At 46.0% G+C, this 16,488-nt stretch overlaps 1 protein-coding gene across 1 annotated transcript in view; it reads left to right on the top strand.

The window, feature by feature from the left end:
- Positions 1 to 16,488, top strand: part of MAP2 (microtubule associated protein 2) — a 99,724-nt gene that overhangs the window by 24,391 nt on the left and 58,845 nt on the right. The window contains exon 2 of the mRNA XM_082055978.1: positions 4,790 to 5,075. Within this exon, the coding sequence (XP_081912104.1) occupies positions 4,814 to 5,075 (262 nt within the window). The 5' untranslated portion in view covers positions 4,790 to 4,813. The remainder of the gene's footprint in view (positions 1 to 4,789; positions 5,076 to 16,488) is intronic.

The following is a 16,488-nucleotide window of genomic DNA, read 5'->3' as shown; positions in this document are numbered from 1 at the left end:
GAGGAAGAATTTTTTGTTGTTGTTGTTGTCATTTTGGAGACAATTTCATTCTTCTCTGCTTCTTGGTACCCTCTTCAAAAATTTATGAACACCTAACCTCAAAAGTTTATTTTCTCTGAAAGAAATTATTTGAATTTCTTATATTTCATAAAATTTTCTGTCTTAGGCAGTCTCATTCAGGGGTTCTGAAAGCCCTGGGTGCCTGAGGTCATGCTGGCCATGCCTCTGCACCCCAGCCTGCCTGGATGCAGGGATCCCCACCTTCTCCTGAGCCGGGAGCAGAGTAGCTGAGTCAGTGCTATGGTACATCTGAGCTGAACAGGTCTCTGGGATTCAGGATTTGGCCCTGGAGCCATACAGGGGGCACTTTCCTCCCCTCTCTATCAGGAGCTGGTCATGTCCCCTGCCAGGTTTGTTTTTCTTTTTGGAGGGGTCTGGTGTGTCTCCTTTCAGGAACCTCTAGTGTTATGCTCTCCTCTGAACCGGAACTGTAGCTCTTCCTCTGTGTATGCAGGTGGCTGTTTCTCTTAGTCAATGAATTAGCTTTTCTGAAGCAGCCTCATTTCACTGTGAAGGGGCTCAAAGACACAGGAGCAGGTAAAAACATGGTTTGAGGCAAGAAGGCAGGGTATTTGCAAAATCCTTCAGTATTGGTCTAATTCTGTTCTCTTAAAAAGTGAAATTCACGGAAAATTCGTCTGCTCACATGCAAAGACAATGTTAATATAATGCTAAGGTGATTCCGCAAGATGTACTTAAGAAATATATAGAAGGGCAGCTAGCATGACAGGATGTTTAAATCAGCATTATCTTGGGTTTTGCACATCATGCTCTTATGCTGTATTACTGTGGGTGATTTGTTGTATGTCGAGTTCAAAGCAGTGAGTTCAACCCAGCCATGGCAGCAGGAGCCAGTGTCACATAAAAGAGCATATGGATTAAATAACATGTACGGTGCCTGTGAAAGGAGGAGGTAACTGCAAAGTCGAACCACACGTTCTCCACAAGGTTTGTTCTTTTCTGTCTCTGTACAGTTTCCAAATGGTTGAAAAGGATGGCGGAATTTGCTTTTTACATCATTTCTGCTATGAGTTATTAGTTTAGAAGGCAGGATGTCCAGTTCAGATCCATAATGCCATCCCTAATGCACCATGTGAGTTACAAGGACATTAATTTAAGGTCTGTGAAATGTCTCTTTGCTGCTGTTGGCAGCTTCTGGTGGAGTGTGATCTCTCCAGAAAGGGGATGTCCAGGGTTTCAGTAGCATCCTGCATGTAAGTCTGGACAAGGAAAGCCTTTTGGGGAGGGCTTTGCATGACCCACAGGAGATGTGGGTCAGTATCACTGATGTCATCTGTGGTACACAACTGCACCTGCTTGATCCCTCTAGAAGGACGGGGCATTTCCCACCCCTGCTCCCATGCCCCGGTTTTTACAGTTGGCTTTGGTCGGGCTTCAGGATGGGGAACGTAACAAAGGAGGAGTGTTTCAGCCATCCCCTGCCATGTAGCTGGAGCAGCCTATGCCGAGGCTCTGTGGCGTATTGGTGTGGTGTCACCAGGATGGCTTCGGAGCAAGATGCTGTGCTGGGGCACTGGTGCCAGCAAGCTCTGCCACCCCTGCTGCAGCTTCCTGCTCAGCCAGGGCTGCTGTGGTCCCGCACCTGCCCAGTCACCCCCTCACTGCCACTATCTGCAGCCGATGGACGAGACAAACAGTGAGAACATCCTAGGAAGACTGCTGGTGTGTATTCTCTGATACTGAGGTTCTGCTGTAATGGGCAGGGAAAAAAGGCTCATAAATATTTAAATTAACTTTTAACTAACTAACATAACATTTTAGAGGACTGGCTGTGCCTCTTTTCTGATATTTTTTGAAAGTTTTTCTTGCAGTTTATGCAAAGAATAAGAAAATTGTAGTGGAAAGAGGAACTTTTTGCTTCCCTGAAGTACTGTGTTTCTCTAAATTGTCCAAACTATTCCAGGTTTCTTCCTTTTATATACCTAATTCTGTTTAAATTCTGCCATAATATTTGTCCACTCTTGGTATTTCTGTGTCAACATTTTAGTTACCTGATTTATTTAATTCCATGGTATGCTAATGCATGACAGAAAAACAACTAACCTGATGGTAAAAAGCACACCTGTGTGTTCTGGTTTTGAGCCTGAGCTGCAGATGAATCATGCTGTACAGCAGATAGGCATTGCTAAATTGCTGAGTACAAAGATGCATTGTGTGATTCACTCGCTGTGTTTCTACTACCATTATAAACTCTGAGAGCACTTGATGAATAACAGAAAGTAAAGAATGAATTCATCCATGTTTCACTCTGTAACCATCTATTATAAATACTGAGCCAAATTCTGCCTCCAGATACACACAGCTCTCATTGAAGCCTGCCCACTGTATTTATTTTTAAAGATAAAAGCACTTCTGTTACTTTCACAGAGGACTTCTGTGACACAGTCCATTGTAAGGATGTGAATATCCTTCCTCAAGAGCTTCAAGTGAAGCAGGGAGTGTCTGCCTGGAATGGGGAAGGGCACTTTGGGGATCCAGAATAGCCTCCAAACTGCAGTGGAGGCATAATAGCTATTACGTTCATCCCAGGGATCTTCAGAACTGCGTTCCCCACGCTCGAGTCTTGTGTAACCCTCTCACTCCCTGCTGAGGCACTGGGCTCCTCTCCTGGGTGACCCAGGGACTGAGCTGCTGAAGCTGATGGGCAGGTTGGTGCTGCTCCTGGGGCACGCTATCAGGTTCAAAGAGCACTGGGTTGATGGGGAAAGCCTTGAGTAATGGTTTGGGGTTTTATTTTTTCTTTTTTTCCTGAGCTTCCTCAGGGAATATAGATGGGAATGCCTCCTTTTTTTCCCAGAACAGGCTCTGTTCTCAGACCCCGAATGTTGATGGCTTTGGATGTGTGCTACTCCCTCCTGTAGAGAGGGAGAAGTTTGTCCCGTGGCCTCATGTTGTGGAAAGACAGGGATCAGAAAACGTTCTCTAGTGTGATGCTGTTAACAGGCAATAAAGGCAGAGGGTTATCTCTTTGGTATGTTGGAGATGGTCTGATGGTCTTTGTCCAGTTTGGGCTCTCTCCTGTATAATTACCCCATCAGCTCTTCTGGTGTGATTTGAGATGGTTGCATTGAGGCTTTTGCTGGGTCACTGGTGAGTGTCCCATCAGGGTAATGGAGGAGGGGAAGGCAAAGAGCTGTTGAGGGTGTTTACTATTTCTGTAGTGGATTGAGGCATGTCTTATTGACACCGAGCTTTGTGAATACCACTCAGCCCACCGTTTTCATTACAGCTCAGAGGAAATGCTGGGCTTCAAGTTTCACCTCCTCCTACAGTCTTTATGCAATTAGTTTTTGGGGTGGAACTACAGTTTGAGTCACATATTTATGGTGAAGGAAATCTAATTTTCATGATTCACCATGATTTTTTAGTTTTAGAGTAGCTCTAAAAACCTTTATTATTAAATGATAATATCAGATCAGAATGGCGTTATCGATTGTGAATGATTATCTGCCAAATAACAATAGCTTTTTCTCATGTTCACAGGTTTTCTGCAAACTGACCTGGCTCTGTGGAAACTGTTTGGGTTTTTTATTTTCTGGCTTGTTTGTTTGGGTCATGTTAAATGTCTGAAGAATATATGCACCATCCACTTTTGTGCCTTCTTTTCTAGAGTGCTCAGCCTCTGTGATACCTGGCTGCCTGACTGTCTTCAACTGTTTTCTTTTCAGGGTGTGTGTGGGGTGGTCCAGTGTGGCACGTTCTTTTGGAGAAGGCCTGCTGATTTTCACTTTGAAGTAGCTAGCTGAAGTCAAACCTTGCTCTCCCCCCCCAGCCCCGAGGTTATTTTAGCATCAAAACACAGATTGCCATGTGTTGTCTTCCTAGGTTTCCATACAGAGGAGCTACTGCTACATTTTTCTGTGAGGAATAGCCAAAGCCTATGGCTTGTGCAGTGGCTTCTTTTCCTGGCTTGGACAAATGAGAGCTAATTAACAGGAGTGAAATACGTGTGAAGTAGCAAGTAATTATTAGTTTTGTTTATGAATAAATACTAATAGTCGTAAGAGAATGCAAATTCTTGTGTGGGAAACAACTGTTCCCCACAGGCTGTTTTGGACTAAAAGGGAATGAGTGTGAATGTTCACAAAACAGCAAGCAAGAAGGGATATAAACAGGGTCAAATAGCACATATGTTTAGGAACTTGGTGAATGTTCTCAAATGTGGTTTCTGTCATGGGTGGCAGCAGATTGCACATGTTGCGGAGGACAGATCAACCTGCAGTTCTGTGCGCAAAGAGCACCTGCTACTTACAACTGCAGTGCAAATTGCAATAGCAGCTTCACTTCTTTTAGCAGTTGCAGTGTTCTTCCCTGTGTCACCCTGGAAGGTGTCATTGCAATATGGTGACCGATTCACTTCTCATGAAGTGGGTCAACACTTAACTGTAATTAATGAGTTAAAATCAGGTTAACGGAAGAGCAGCCCTCAAGAAACTGCTGCTAATAATTGCAAGGCACGTGGGAGTCAGGGAGGACCTGACCCGTGATTCTTACCGCTTGTGGTTTGGTTAGGTTTTAAAGCAGTTTGCTCACACCTGGGAAAGACAAACAGAGACACTTTTGCGTTTAAACCCTCTGTCCTCTGCCAGATGTGAGTTTCCCTGGCAGCGCTGCTGTTAAGATGCCTGTGCTGCAGCTGATCACTGCCTGCCAGCCAGGGGCACAATCCCCGCCTCAGAGCTCATCTCTCCTGCTAATGTCGTTACAGGCCAAGCGGTGAAGGCCAGGAAACATGGCAGAGGATAGGAAGGAGGAAGCCAAGGCACCGCACTGGACTTCAGGTCAGCTAACAGAGGCTTCTTCGCACCCACATTCCCCCGAAATTAAGGAACAGGGCGGCGCAGGTGCTGGACTGGTCAGAAGTGCCAATGGATTTCCCTACCGAGAAGATGAGGAACCGGGGCTGGGTGGCCATGAGCAGCCGGGGACGTACGCTTGCACCAAAGAGAACGGGATCAACGGAGAGCTGTCGGCAGGGGACAGGGAGACTGCAGGTAACACGCCTCGATGCCCCACTGTGGAACAGGGGACTCTGCAGACTGTGGAATGATGTTTCTCCAAGGGGGAAAGTTAGCTGGTGCCAAGTGTGCCCCGGGGCACAGGAGAGCCAACATGAGGGAGTGTGTGCCTTGGAAGGGCACTAGCTCTTCACAGCAAGGGCTCGTGTCTTCATTGAGGTCTGCTCAGCTTGAATCCTTACCCAGGATCCTGGGCAGCGCTCTGAGAAAGCTTCAGGAAAGGCATGATGATGGTGCCTTAGTGAGTCCTTGTAGATGGGACAGGGTCATATGTCTGGGGGCGAGAGAACAGGCTGGTGTAGAGTAACCACTCAGCTCCTCTGGGCTGGGAGGGAGTAGGAAACGCTCAGCTGTTGTGCGCAGATAACTCATGTTGCTCTTGCATGTGTTTGTGTGTGCGTGAAGGATGGGTTCTCCTGTTATTGCTCACATGTAACTCTACCTTCTTGAAATCACCAGCTATCTGCAGAATAATGTGTTGCTCAATCTGACATGGAATACCACAATTCAGCGTCAGCATTAGTTCACCCTTGCCCAGGCATATTTCACTGCATACTCATTGGGGCTTTGTCTGTTTGTAAACTATGTTAGGATTTTAGGATTCAGCTTGTTATTTGGAAAAAAAAAAAGTGTGACTGTGTCAAAATGAAATATGCAAAGCAAGTTTCCTGTTTTAGAAGTAAATGCTAATTCTCTCTGTGCAGAGTTCCCACTTTAAATCCCAAATGCACAGTGCAAGAAGAATTTCTCTTGTACAGACACAACTGCCCTTGATGCATCCATCCATGCATGCTAAGGAGATCTTTCTAGCAATGTTTGTTGGCTGCTGACAGCATTTGAAGATGCTATCCATAATTTCTCAGTAGCTGGAGAATTTTAAGGCTCTTGTACCCTATAGTCATTTCATAAGCAATTGTGCTGGAAAGAAAAGTAAATGGGCTTAGATTTTGAGAGTTTTTTCCTGTGGACAGCCAAAACTTGAAAGCCAAAGGTAGAAGAAATCCTGTGTAAGCGTTCAGATGATTGTCTGTGGAGATGATAAAAAGGTCTCATCTCTTTGCTGTAACCCAACTTTGTGCTATGCTTAGCCAGCAAATAAGCAGGAGCAGATGTGCAGGAATCATAGAGGTAAGATGCTGCAGTTCTCAGGGACTGGCATGGGCTGAGGGAAGACTGAGTACGTCTCTTCTTTGCCATAAACTTGTCATACAATCATGAACAAGTCCCACTCATAAATGTGGAGAAGTGGGACTAACTTTACAGGATAAAGAGGAATTTCCTCTCCTTGGAAAGGGAGGACAGAAATTGTTTTCTCAGGCTTTCTCAAACTCAGATCCTGAGTGGTCATCAGTGTCTGGGAGAGTCCTGAACATTTAATTGAGGATTTTACAGCTAATGGGTGAGAGGAAGCAGGATCCCACTGCTGCCCATCAGTGCATGTTGTAGTAGTGAATTTTCATGTTGCTTTTTGAGGCAAGGGGTTAAACAGCGGAACAAATAAAATGAGGCAGTATGGTCTAGAGGAGGCAGCAGGACTGGAGACAGACACTTGCCAAAGGAACAGAACTGCTTTTGATCACAGTGAAAGTTGCTTCGATCACCACTTTGTGGCCTCGTTTCTTCCCCCTTTGCTTTTTTTCTCTCACTGTCTACTAGATTGCAAGATCTCTGGTGTAGGGATTTGTTCATACATACAGTTTTTGTTTGGGAGTCCTAATATAGCTTATCTTGTGACATCTTTCTTTGTCATTGAACACCAGAAAAGTCCCAAAGCTTTTTACCTTCATGCATGAATTCCAGCTCTCTGGAAACTTATGCACTGCACACTCACACACTGACTAATCCTGCATTTTATTAATGCAATGTAAACCGTCTTAGGATACTTAAGATATACTTTTAATAATTTTTCTCTTTTTGGAGGAGAAACCTGTTGGCAACTTACTCTGATGAGAGGAACAGAGGCGTGTATTGCCACTTTACACTAGTATTTACTAGCTGGATATGCTTAATACATTGTGAAGCGGGAAGTTTAGAGGTGGATTTTTGGTATTTGATTCAGAGTCTGATCTTGAAATCAGGATTGTCATTTGCCACCAAATTCTGTCATCTTTCCTCTGTTTGTCTGCTTGTAAATCTTAACTGCAGTGGGGTGTTGTATCAGGCAGGGTTTGAAAATGCCACTCTGATATACATAATTACCAATAATGTGAACCATTTAATCATTTGCAGTAGCTTACTGACTCCAAACAGCTGAGGAGAAATGCACAGGAAGCCAAGGTCAACTGAGATAATTAAGCCAAACTGTGAATTTGAGTGGATTTACAAGTTTTTTATTTTCCCTGGTTCAAGTCCAGCACTGTAACATAGGAAAAGCTCTGACTTCTCAGACCTTGTGTTGCAGTCCCTAAATCCCCAGCGATTGCACCAACCAGCTCATCCACAGCGGAGCACTAGTATAAACAGGGCATTTCCCAGGCAGCTGCCCATTGCCCCATCCCTGCTGATGACAGCTCAGTTATGTTTTGAGGCATTTCACCTAAGGAAGATCTCTGGCAACTGACTAACCCTGGAGCTGGGATTTAGTCACAAAATGGGCCTCCCCTAGGGAGAGGCATTCTGCAGCAGTGCGATAGTCCCTTCAGGGCACAGCAAAGCAGCAGGGCACCCATCTGCAGGGCTCATGCTGTAAAATCTGAGGGCTGTGTGTTAAGGGGAAGGTTAGAGTCAGGCCACGGGGACAAAGGCACCTTCTGCTAATGCTGACTGATGCAGAGGTGAGGGGTGGTAATGGGGGAGGAAATAACAGTTCTTGCCAAAATATATCCAGTCCATCACTGCAAGTGACCTTTTTAGGTTTGCACTGTTAAAATTTGCCTTCCAGTATATATATGTCTCTCCCTCTCTTGGCGTATGTCTACGAGTTATCGAGCCTGACCTCAATTTTGGAATCCTCTGAATCTGGCTGTTGTGTTGCCTTTGATTGATCTGTCTCGGTATTGCACTGGTAATGGCTGCATTATGGAGACACATCAATGCCCTCCTTTCAAACGGACCGATGGGAACGTGGGAGAGTGCACAGCGCAGTGGGCAGGGCAGCCTCAGGGCCTGATCCGGCATCCACTGAAGTCACGGGCAAATATGTGCGAGAGAATAGGCTGGGTGTTTTGGCATAGCCCATAGGAAGCTGCTACAGATGTGATATAATTAAGGGTGGTAAAGCAGCTATTCCTTTTTATAGGTATTTGTCTGTATATACACATATTTATATATGTACTTCGGCTGCCCCTGGCAGACCAGCTCAGTCCTGCTCCATCCTCAGCTCCACGCCTCTGCCAGTTGTGGGTCCCACTCTGCCCGCAAAGAGCTCCTGAAGACACCGTCCCTTTGGGGTGGTCTGCAGCATCCCACAGCTCGACGTCCATTGAGTTTCAACATGTTGTCCTTGATCCATGCCTGTCCATGCCCTTTCTCACCTGAACACACACACACACACACACACAGAGCATCTTTGGTGAGGATTTTGGACGTACTGAGAGGGGAGGGTGAGATCTGTAGCTCTCATCAAGTCAAACATTTTCATGTCACGTGAGATGTGTGCTGCAAAGGAGGTGTGACAGAGTAATCTTCAGAAACTCACTCTGAAGTGGGCTGACGTGGAAAGCTTTGGATTGGACTCTATGGTAGAGCACAGGATGTGTTTGACTTATAAAGAAATATGAGAGTGGCAGCTTTTGCTTGCTGAAAAGTCATGGTCATCTGACTGGGAGGAAGCACTGAGTAGCAGTACAGATGCACTGCAGCATTCTCTGGGAAGCAACAATTCAACACAATCCATCGTATTTGATTTGCAAACAACATCAAGCTGCAAAGGTTTGGTTTTTGACACTTAAAATGCATTTATTTTTCTTTTCAGTACTGTGAATACTAACCTGTCAAATCTATATAATGAGGGGTAAAAGTGGTTAGATGCATTGTGAAGCATCTTTTACGATATGTGTTTATGTGCAGTGACTCAGCTTGACTGAGTGCTTTCTTCATTATATGCCAAGTTCAGGTTTATAATTGGAAGGGGGTTGGATTACCCACACAGTTATTTGATGAATTAATTTTTTGACAGATGAAGGGAAAGCATTTCCTGAAATCCTGTTCACAGAGCCTCGGGACAGTGGCTCTGTCCTGGTGTCAGTCAATGTTAAGGACAGTAACTTGTCCTGCCAGAGTGACAAACAGAGCCCCATTAATTGGCTGTGTACCCAAACCATGTGGAATGTGAAGAGACTGGCAGAAAATTGTAGCAGAGTTCCTGACACAGCACAGAGGACTGACTGCAGGTTGAGTGCTCCTGCCTTGTGTTTCAGGGCCCTTGAGTCATAGGAAAGGTGGGTGAGAAGGAGCCCATGACAGATAAGTGTGAGAGGCCAGGATTTTTGATGACTGGGGGGACTGAGAGACTGGAATGTGTTAGTCTAGCAGTGGAACAGAAAGAGGGAGGACCTCTAGACCTGTGAAGGGGAATGAAGAAGCGTCAGCATTGAGCTGATGGAAGAGTGAGGGGCTGAGGTGTGGTGGGGGAGCAGACCCAGCAGTGGGAGAGCTATGAGAGGTGAGGGGCAGAGACCTGGTGATACGAAAACTGTGAGGGAGCGAAGTGGGAGCAGGAAGTGACAGGGAAAGAAGGAAAAATTGAAGATAAAGTAAGGACAGTAGAAGAGGTTCGATTTATTCCATTCCTCCTGAGTCGACACAGCTTTTGCATGGTGGTGGATATTACTCCAGAGAGGAGGGGATTCAGACAGCGGGAATAGCACAGTCTGCAGGGAAGAACTGGGGAGAGAAGTGGGAAGGGGCAAATCACATTACAGCCCTGAATGTATTATAATTTATCTCAGTTCAGCCATTTGTTTTAGGCTTTGTTCAGACAGACTAAATGGACAACTCCAATAAATCCATTCCTTTGACCAGCTAGTCTTTGAATAAGCATATTTAAACAAGCTGCAGGGAATGTCAGTCTGAAAGTCTGCCCTGGCATATCCAGTAAATACTTGAGTAGAGGTGGGGAGTCCCTTTAGGCTGGCTATGCAAGAAAACCATGTTGAAGACAGCGACTCTGTGTGTTTCAGCCACCCGGCAGTGTGTCAAAGAAATGATCTGTATCCTATCGCCATCCGTAGCCTTGTCTTGTAGTAGCCAGTCTCCTGGTAGAGAGAATCTTGTTCACAGCCCTCCCCACCACTGCACTGTTAGAAAACCACCATGATGCTTAGTTCTGGTGGTTCAGGGCACTCAGCCAGTGGGGGCCAAGACAGGTGCTGTGATGGTGAGTTGCGCAGGGGCAGGATGGCAGCTCTGTGCATGGGGTCAGTAAACATGACAGCTTCTCGAGGCTGAAACTGCACTGAGTCATCGCTTGGTCCCGTGGTGCCTTAATGGGTTTTTCAGCCCCTAGTGACTTCTCATTTAAGCTTCTTTCCCTTTGTGGGATTTTCTCTTTCTCTCTCTCTTGCCATACAAGTAATTATACTCAGATGGCACTGCCAGTAAACATACAAACAGGCCTTCTTTGTACGGAGGCCTTTTTAGTCTATCCTTCCAACAGGACTGCTTTGTCAGAGCTTTTCTTTTCGTTTGGCTGTCTATACTGGCTGTCCTGCTGCTGCCCATGCTCTCCTGGAGTCGCAAGAGCCTCCCACAAACCCCCTGAACGCCAATTCCCCAAAGGAGCCTCCCAGCCTTGTTGTCAGATGTGCCTTTTCAGCAAGCCATGTGTCTTGGGCAACACAAAGTTCACAGAAGGATGTAGAATCAATGACATTCAAAGATGAATGTGATTGCTGTGTTTGTCTCATTTCAGTAGTTTATTTTACAAAACTGGAGGAATGCATCCTACCATGCCATTGATGGCTCCCATGGGAAAGAAGCTGTTAATGAGCCATTTTGATCTCCTTCCCTTTGCCCAGGAAATGTGACAGTAATTACTGCGCACCATCATCTTAGCTAATTTAGATACAGGCAAACATACCAGACTTCTGAAACTTTTCTTCTCTGTGTTAAGAGTAATACAAGTGTCATTTTCTGGGACACATTATTGGAAAATTTAGACATGTTAAAATTATGTTGCAGAAGATGGCATAGGTGGAGGCAGCAGAGCCTCTTTGGGGCGCTTGTAGAAAATGTTCTTTTTACCATTCTCTGTTAAGCTTGCTGTACAGATCCTTCTCAGTTGTTCTTCTGCAGGAGACTGGGAATGAAGCCACAGAAATTCTGTCTTTTCCCATGTGTCCCCTATGCCCAGCTATCTTCTCCCTGACTCCAAATATTCAATAACTGCTGCAGAGACCGGTCTCTGCAGGTTTGTGGCTGGCACTATCAGTTACTAAACCCAGTGAGACATCCCATTTTGTCCAACCATAACTTCTCTGAGAGACTGGCTCTGCTCTCCTGTGTCCTCTTGGGACTTGAGAGATCAGTCAATCCATAATTTAAATGTATTGGTGGGAGCTGGAGGGTCTGGCCCAGTTTTGGGCAGTGCAAGCATGCAAAAATTATTGCCTGAAAGGGAGTGGGGTGAGATAACCCAGTGTGCAGGTGACATTGCCTCCCACAGCTGGGAGTTAGACACCTGGAGAAGTTCAGCAATTAGCCTCTTTTATCTCTAAAGCTCCTCTGGTAGTGCCAGTGTGTGGTTCAGGTTCACTTTTGACAACTGTATCTCAAACCAGGTGTGCAGTGACAATATTGGAATGAACTTCGGCATTGTGCCACGTCAGTGTTGAATCTGGCCAAGAGAAGGCATCAACAGGCCATTTCCTTTGGGCTTCCTGCTGATGTTTTGATTCGCGTTGGTGTTTTCTTGTTAGGATATGAGCGTCGTAAGAGGGAATTGCATAAGCAGCTACGCTTCCTTAAGGAGTAAGAGCGAAACGCCGGTGAGTGTGTTGGCCTGGCAACCAGCGCTCACTTGGTGCCGTCAGCATTCCCAGAAAATGTAATCGATAACAACCTCAGAGATGCAACACAGAGCAATGAGGCTGGGATATGGAGGAAATATCTTTCATAACATGTTGTTCCAACCACACTGGTAATGCAGACTGTACACCATGAGCACAGTTTATCAAAGTTTCCTTTTGAAAACATCTGCAGCCGTTCTTGGGGCGTTGCTGCAGCCAGGATAGCTATTGCTTCGGAAGGATGAATATGCCATCAAATACAGAACACATCCTGGGAGATGAATTTTTGCTTTTGTGTCCTCTTTTTTATGGACAAAAATTTGCCATTTGTCTGTTAGTCTCTGCCATTCCTCCCCACCACCCATTTGGTTGCCTGCTCTGATGGGAGCTGTAAATGCAGTCTTTGCTGTTTCTGTGGGCTGGATCTCAACCCCCCAGCACTGGCATTAGCTGAGTGACTAGTGGGGCAGTTGTGTCCAGAGCCATGTTCTAAATTGTCGCCTGTTGTGCTGGGGTCCTTGTCAGCGTACGGTAGGAGACAGCTTGTGCATTTAGGAATTATGTTGACAAGGCTTGTAAAAGCCAGGAGAGAAGGCAGATAGGTGTGAAGAGACTTGTCCCACGTCACTCAGGAGGGCTGCGACACAGCCCTGCGCAGGGTATGTGGTGCCTCTGCGGGCTCCTGTCCTCTGGACTTGGCTCAGCTCTGCCCCGTGCAGAGATGCAGAGTGCTTCAACAGCTCTTCCCTGTCACATCCGAAGGGAAGCCATCATGCTCTCTATCCCCAGGATGGCAGCATGAAGGATATGCAGGAGCACTGGGCAATATTTGGCAGTGGGAAGAGGTCTTTGAGTTTGCAGCTGCAAGGTGGTATCTCTGGGGACTGCCAGCATATAATTTTCCATTCCAGCTTTTGTCCAGGAGTATTTCGAGGAAGGTTCATTACCAAACAACAGAGCCTTGTTTTGTGGACACACAGCTGCTCTTGTTTTGGGCAGAACTGAAATGGCAACTTCTTTTCCGAAGTCACCTTGAAAGGGAAGGGAAGCAGCAGGTTCTTAGGTGACAGCCCGGGATGTGCCGCTGGGCATTGCCCACCTCATTTCCTGGCCCCCTGCCTTGTGCACAGGCAATTATCAGCCCTCAGGGTCTCACGCTGTGGAGCAGCAGAGCCCAGAGCCGTGGTCATTATCCCGCTCACCCCCACACTTCACAAATCTGTTCTTCCCTTTTTCTAATGACGGAAGCTCAGGTGTGTGGTTTGGTGGTTACCCAGTGGAAGGCACAGCTCCCTGCCATCCCCAGGTACATCTGATGGCGACACGTCCTCCTGACACATGGGCTGGGCATCAGTCCTTCCACAGGCAGCTGGGTGCAGGTGCTTAACCTTTGGTGGGGAGGAGGTAGGTACCATCAGATCACTTACACAAACCAGAGTCACACAGACATTCTGCTGTTCCTGCAAGGACTGCCAGGCGTTGCTGATTTCTTTTTTCCATGTTGCCATGCCAACACGTCCCTTTGTGGAGTGAGATCTCTCTTTAAGCTCTGCGGAGAGAAAGTACGTAGCCTGGAAGCTTATTTAGCATTCAAGGGTGCACAGCCTCGCTGTACCAGCTCTGAGCTGCAGCCAGGCTGTCTGACAAAAGAAAGGAGGATTTATTTTTTTCCCCTTTTCCTCTAGCGTTTGCTTCTCAAGGTTAAGGCAGACAGGGTAGATGGGGTGAGAGACTGGGGAACTTCATAATGGGGAACTCACTCTGCTGTCCTCACAGAGGCATGACTTTGGGTGTATTTATGGTGCAATATACATGTGTGAGAAAGATACATGCAAATTTATTAGTTTGACTAACCCTGATGAACTACTCTATATTAAAATTGGAAGGAAAAGGGAATCTGTGTTTTAACTCAAGGAAAGAACTCAAAGGAAAGATTAGCAGGAAGCCAGGGACAGGCCCCTTTGTCTTCCCTGCTGTTTTAGTCTGTGAGGTTACAACGTAGAGAAAGGAAACATCTCTTCTCATGCTATATATTCGTATCCTGAGTAAGGACAGCAAAATCTAGTGGGTACTTGTGTTTTGGTTTGGGTTTTTCCGTTTTGTGGAGTTGCTACTGGTAGATTAACTGCTCACTTTAAATTAAATCCCTATAATGATCGTTAATACAGGTTTGCTTGCCTTTGCCAGCTGAAGGGATGGGAAGCAGCATAAAGCAGCTGGCATTAGCTGGCAGATGAGCACTGATAATCCAGTGGCTGTCCCTACCAGCTGTGAAAAGGTTGATCTGGAAATTCAAAGGCAAGACTTAGTGAGAGGACTACGTGCTGGTTTTCACTCTGTCATTTGTTCCTTGGGAGATGCTGAGCAACACATTTTCGTTTTCCTGTGCTGTTTCACAGACTGACTGTAGAGCAGAGTCAGTGGTGCTTGGAAAACCCATTCTGAGAAATGCAGATTTAGAAATTCAGTTTTCATTCTTTTTGGGGCTTTGTTGTTACTGTGGATGCAAAACGACATGCAAAATGTGCAGGAAACTAAGGGCACTCCAGCTGTGTACTCACATGTGAGCCCTTCTCCTGTGTGTGCAAAATACCTGGCCAAAACTTGAATACTTTATTTTCATGCAGTATATGGAAAATAGCTGAGATATCATTATCTCCAAGGCAGGAAAGCCTATTAACTGTTTTCCAGAGAGCCATTTTGACTCAGGACTGAGTAGATTGAATGCTTCATGGAAATCAGTTTCACTTGGAGCCACTATATACATTGGGAGAGAAGAATAAACCTCAGATATTTCACTTTTTTGTTCCTGTTTCTTTCCTTGAGACATATTCATAGTGATATATGATCACTTCAGTACAGCTCCCAGCAACCCATATAGCCTATGGCAGTTATGATAAAACTAATTTACAGTCTGGTCCTCCATCCATGCAGACTATGCATCTCGCGGGACAGATACGTTAATAAAGCAGAGCAGAAGCATCAGCTGCCAGTGCTGCATAGATGTGGCTGTCTTGCTGACGTACCTGAACTGTTTTCATACGTAGCCTTGCACCATATACGAGAGAAGGAAAAGGCTTCAGCTGTGACTCTTGCTTTTTATCCCAAAGCCAGGGTATGTGCCAAATCCAGGGTAACTCAGCCTGCACAGGTGGTTGGTGAGCTGTGAAGGGAACTAATCCTTAGTTGTTCTGTCCAAGCTGCTTTCTCTTTCCTCTCACTGTCATCCTTTCTCTCTATTTAATAATATATTATCCTTGGAAACAATTGCTCTGTCAGCTCTTCCTTCTTTTCCTTTCTTTTATCACTTACGTTGCCTCTGTGGTTTTGGGTTTTTTTAGTTTTGTTTTTTTTCTTTCTTGTTTTCTCTATGTACTCCCAGCTTTATCCCAACAATCCAGTGTAGCTCCTTGAATTTCCACAGCTGCTTCTCATTTGCTATACACTTGAGAGCCTTTGGATGCAGACCTCTCTGCCAGTGGCTGCAGTGACCTAAACTCTGGTCTCAGCTCTCCCCACAGCACCCGGATGTCCCCACCGCTGTGGCTGCAGAAGCTTGCAGGTATTTAAGTGTCCAGAGAAGACAGGTCTGTCAGAAAAAGTGCAAGACGTAGTTCAGAAGTTGCAAGGTGCACTGAGGGCCTTTATATGCATGTTTTACACCTTCCTTCTGCAAGATTAGGAGCACATTTCTCTTTCCTAATCCCTTTGCACACCTAGAGATGTGGGCCAGTATTCTCCAGGGGTGGGCAGGCAGGGCACAGGAGCAGGTTGTGTGAGCGATCAGGGATGATTCCCGGTCACAGAGGGTGACGTGGCGGAGAGGTGGTTCCCGTCCATTGGGGCAGTGCCAGAAGCAGGTAGAGGTGGCAGAGCTGCTGAGCAGGGCTGAGAACTGCTCTGCAAATCTACCCGTGTCATCGCCTCTGTGGGACTTGGTTAATTTGTATGTGACGTGGGACCTGTTCTGCTCTGCCTGTAAGTGGGAGCACATGTTCATTTGTAAGTACACAATGCCATTCCCCACGGTTGGCAGGAGAAACACACCTGTCTTGGTAGAGCAGGGCTGAGCTAGGAAGAGGTTACCTGTGCAGGTGTTGCTGCAGCGCAGATCTGGCTGGTTAAGGGGGTTGGGCTGGCAGTGTGAGCCCTGGGCTGAACAGGTGAGCGGTATTGCTGTGTTTTCTGTGTCACCATATCCCCTGATGGGATGAACCAAAACTGTTGTATTGACAAATTGGTCTTCAGTCCTTCTGACCAAGCGTGACTAGAAATCCCACACAACACGTGCATGGGTTAACGGTAATTTTAAACTCAAATTCAGCGGAGTTCATGTAACGTACTTTGAATTCTTTTGTAAAAACATCACAGGAAACTCCGTAAAAGGTGTTGAAAATTGCCTCAAAAAGGACATAAAAATGAACCTTAAGGGACATGTCACC

The sequence above is a fragment of the Streptopelia decaocto genome (assembly GCF_964273445.1).
Source record: "Streptopelia decaocto genome assembly, chromosome: 6".
NCBI classification, from domain to species: domain Eukaryota; kingdom Metazoa; phylum Chordata; class Aves; order Columbiformes; family Columbidae; genus Streptopelia; species Streptopelia decaocto.
The sequence above is the reverse complement of the archived record's forward strand: the minus strand, read 5'-3'. Positions and strand labels throughout refer to the sequence as shown.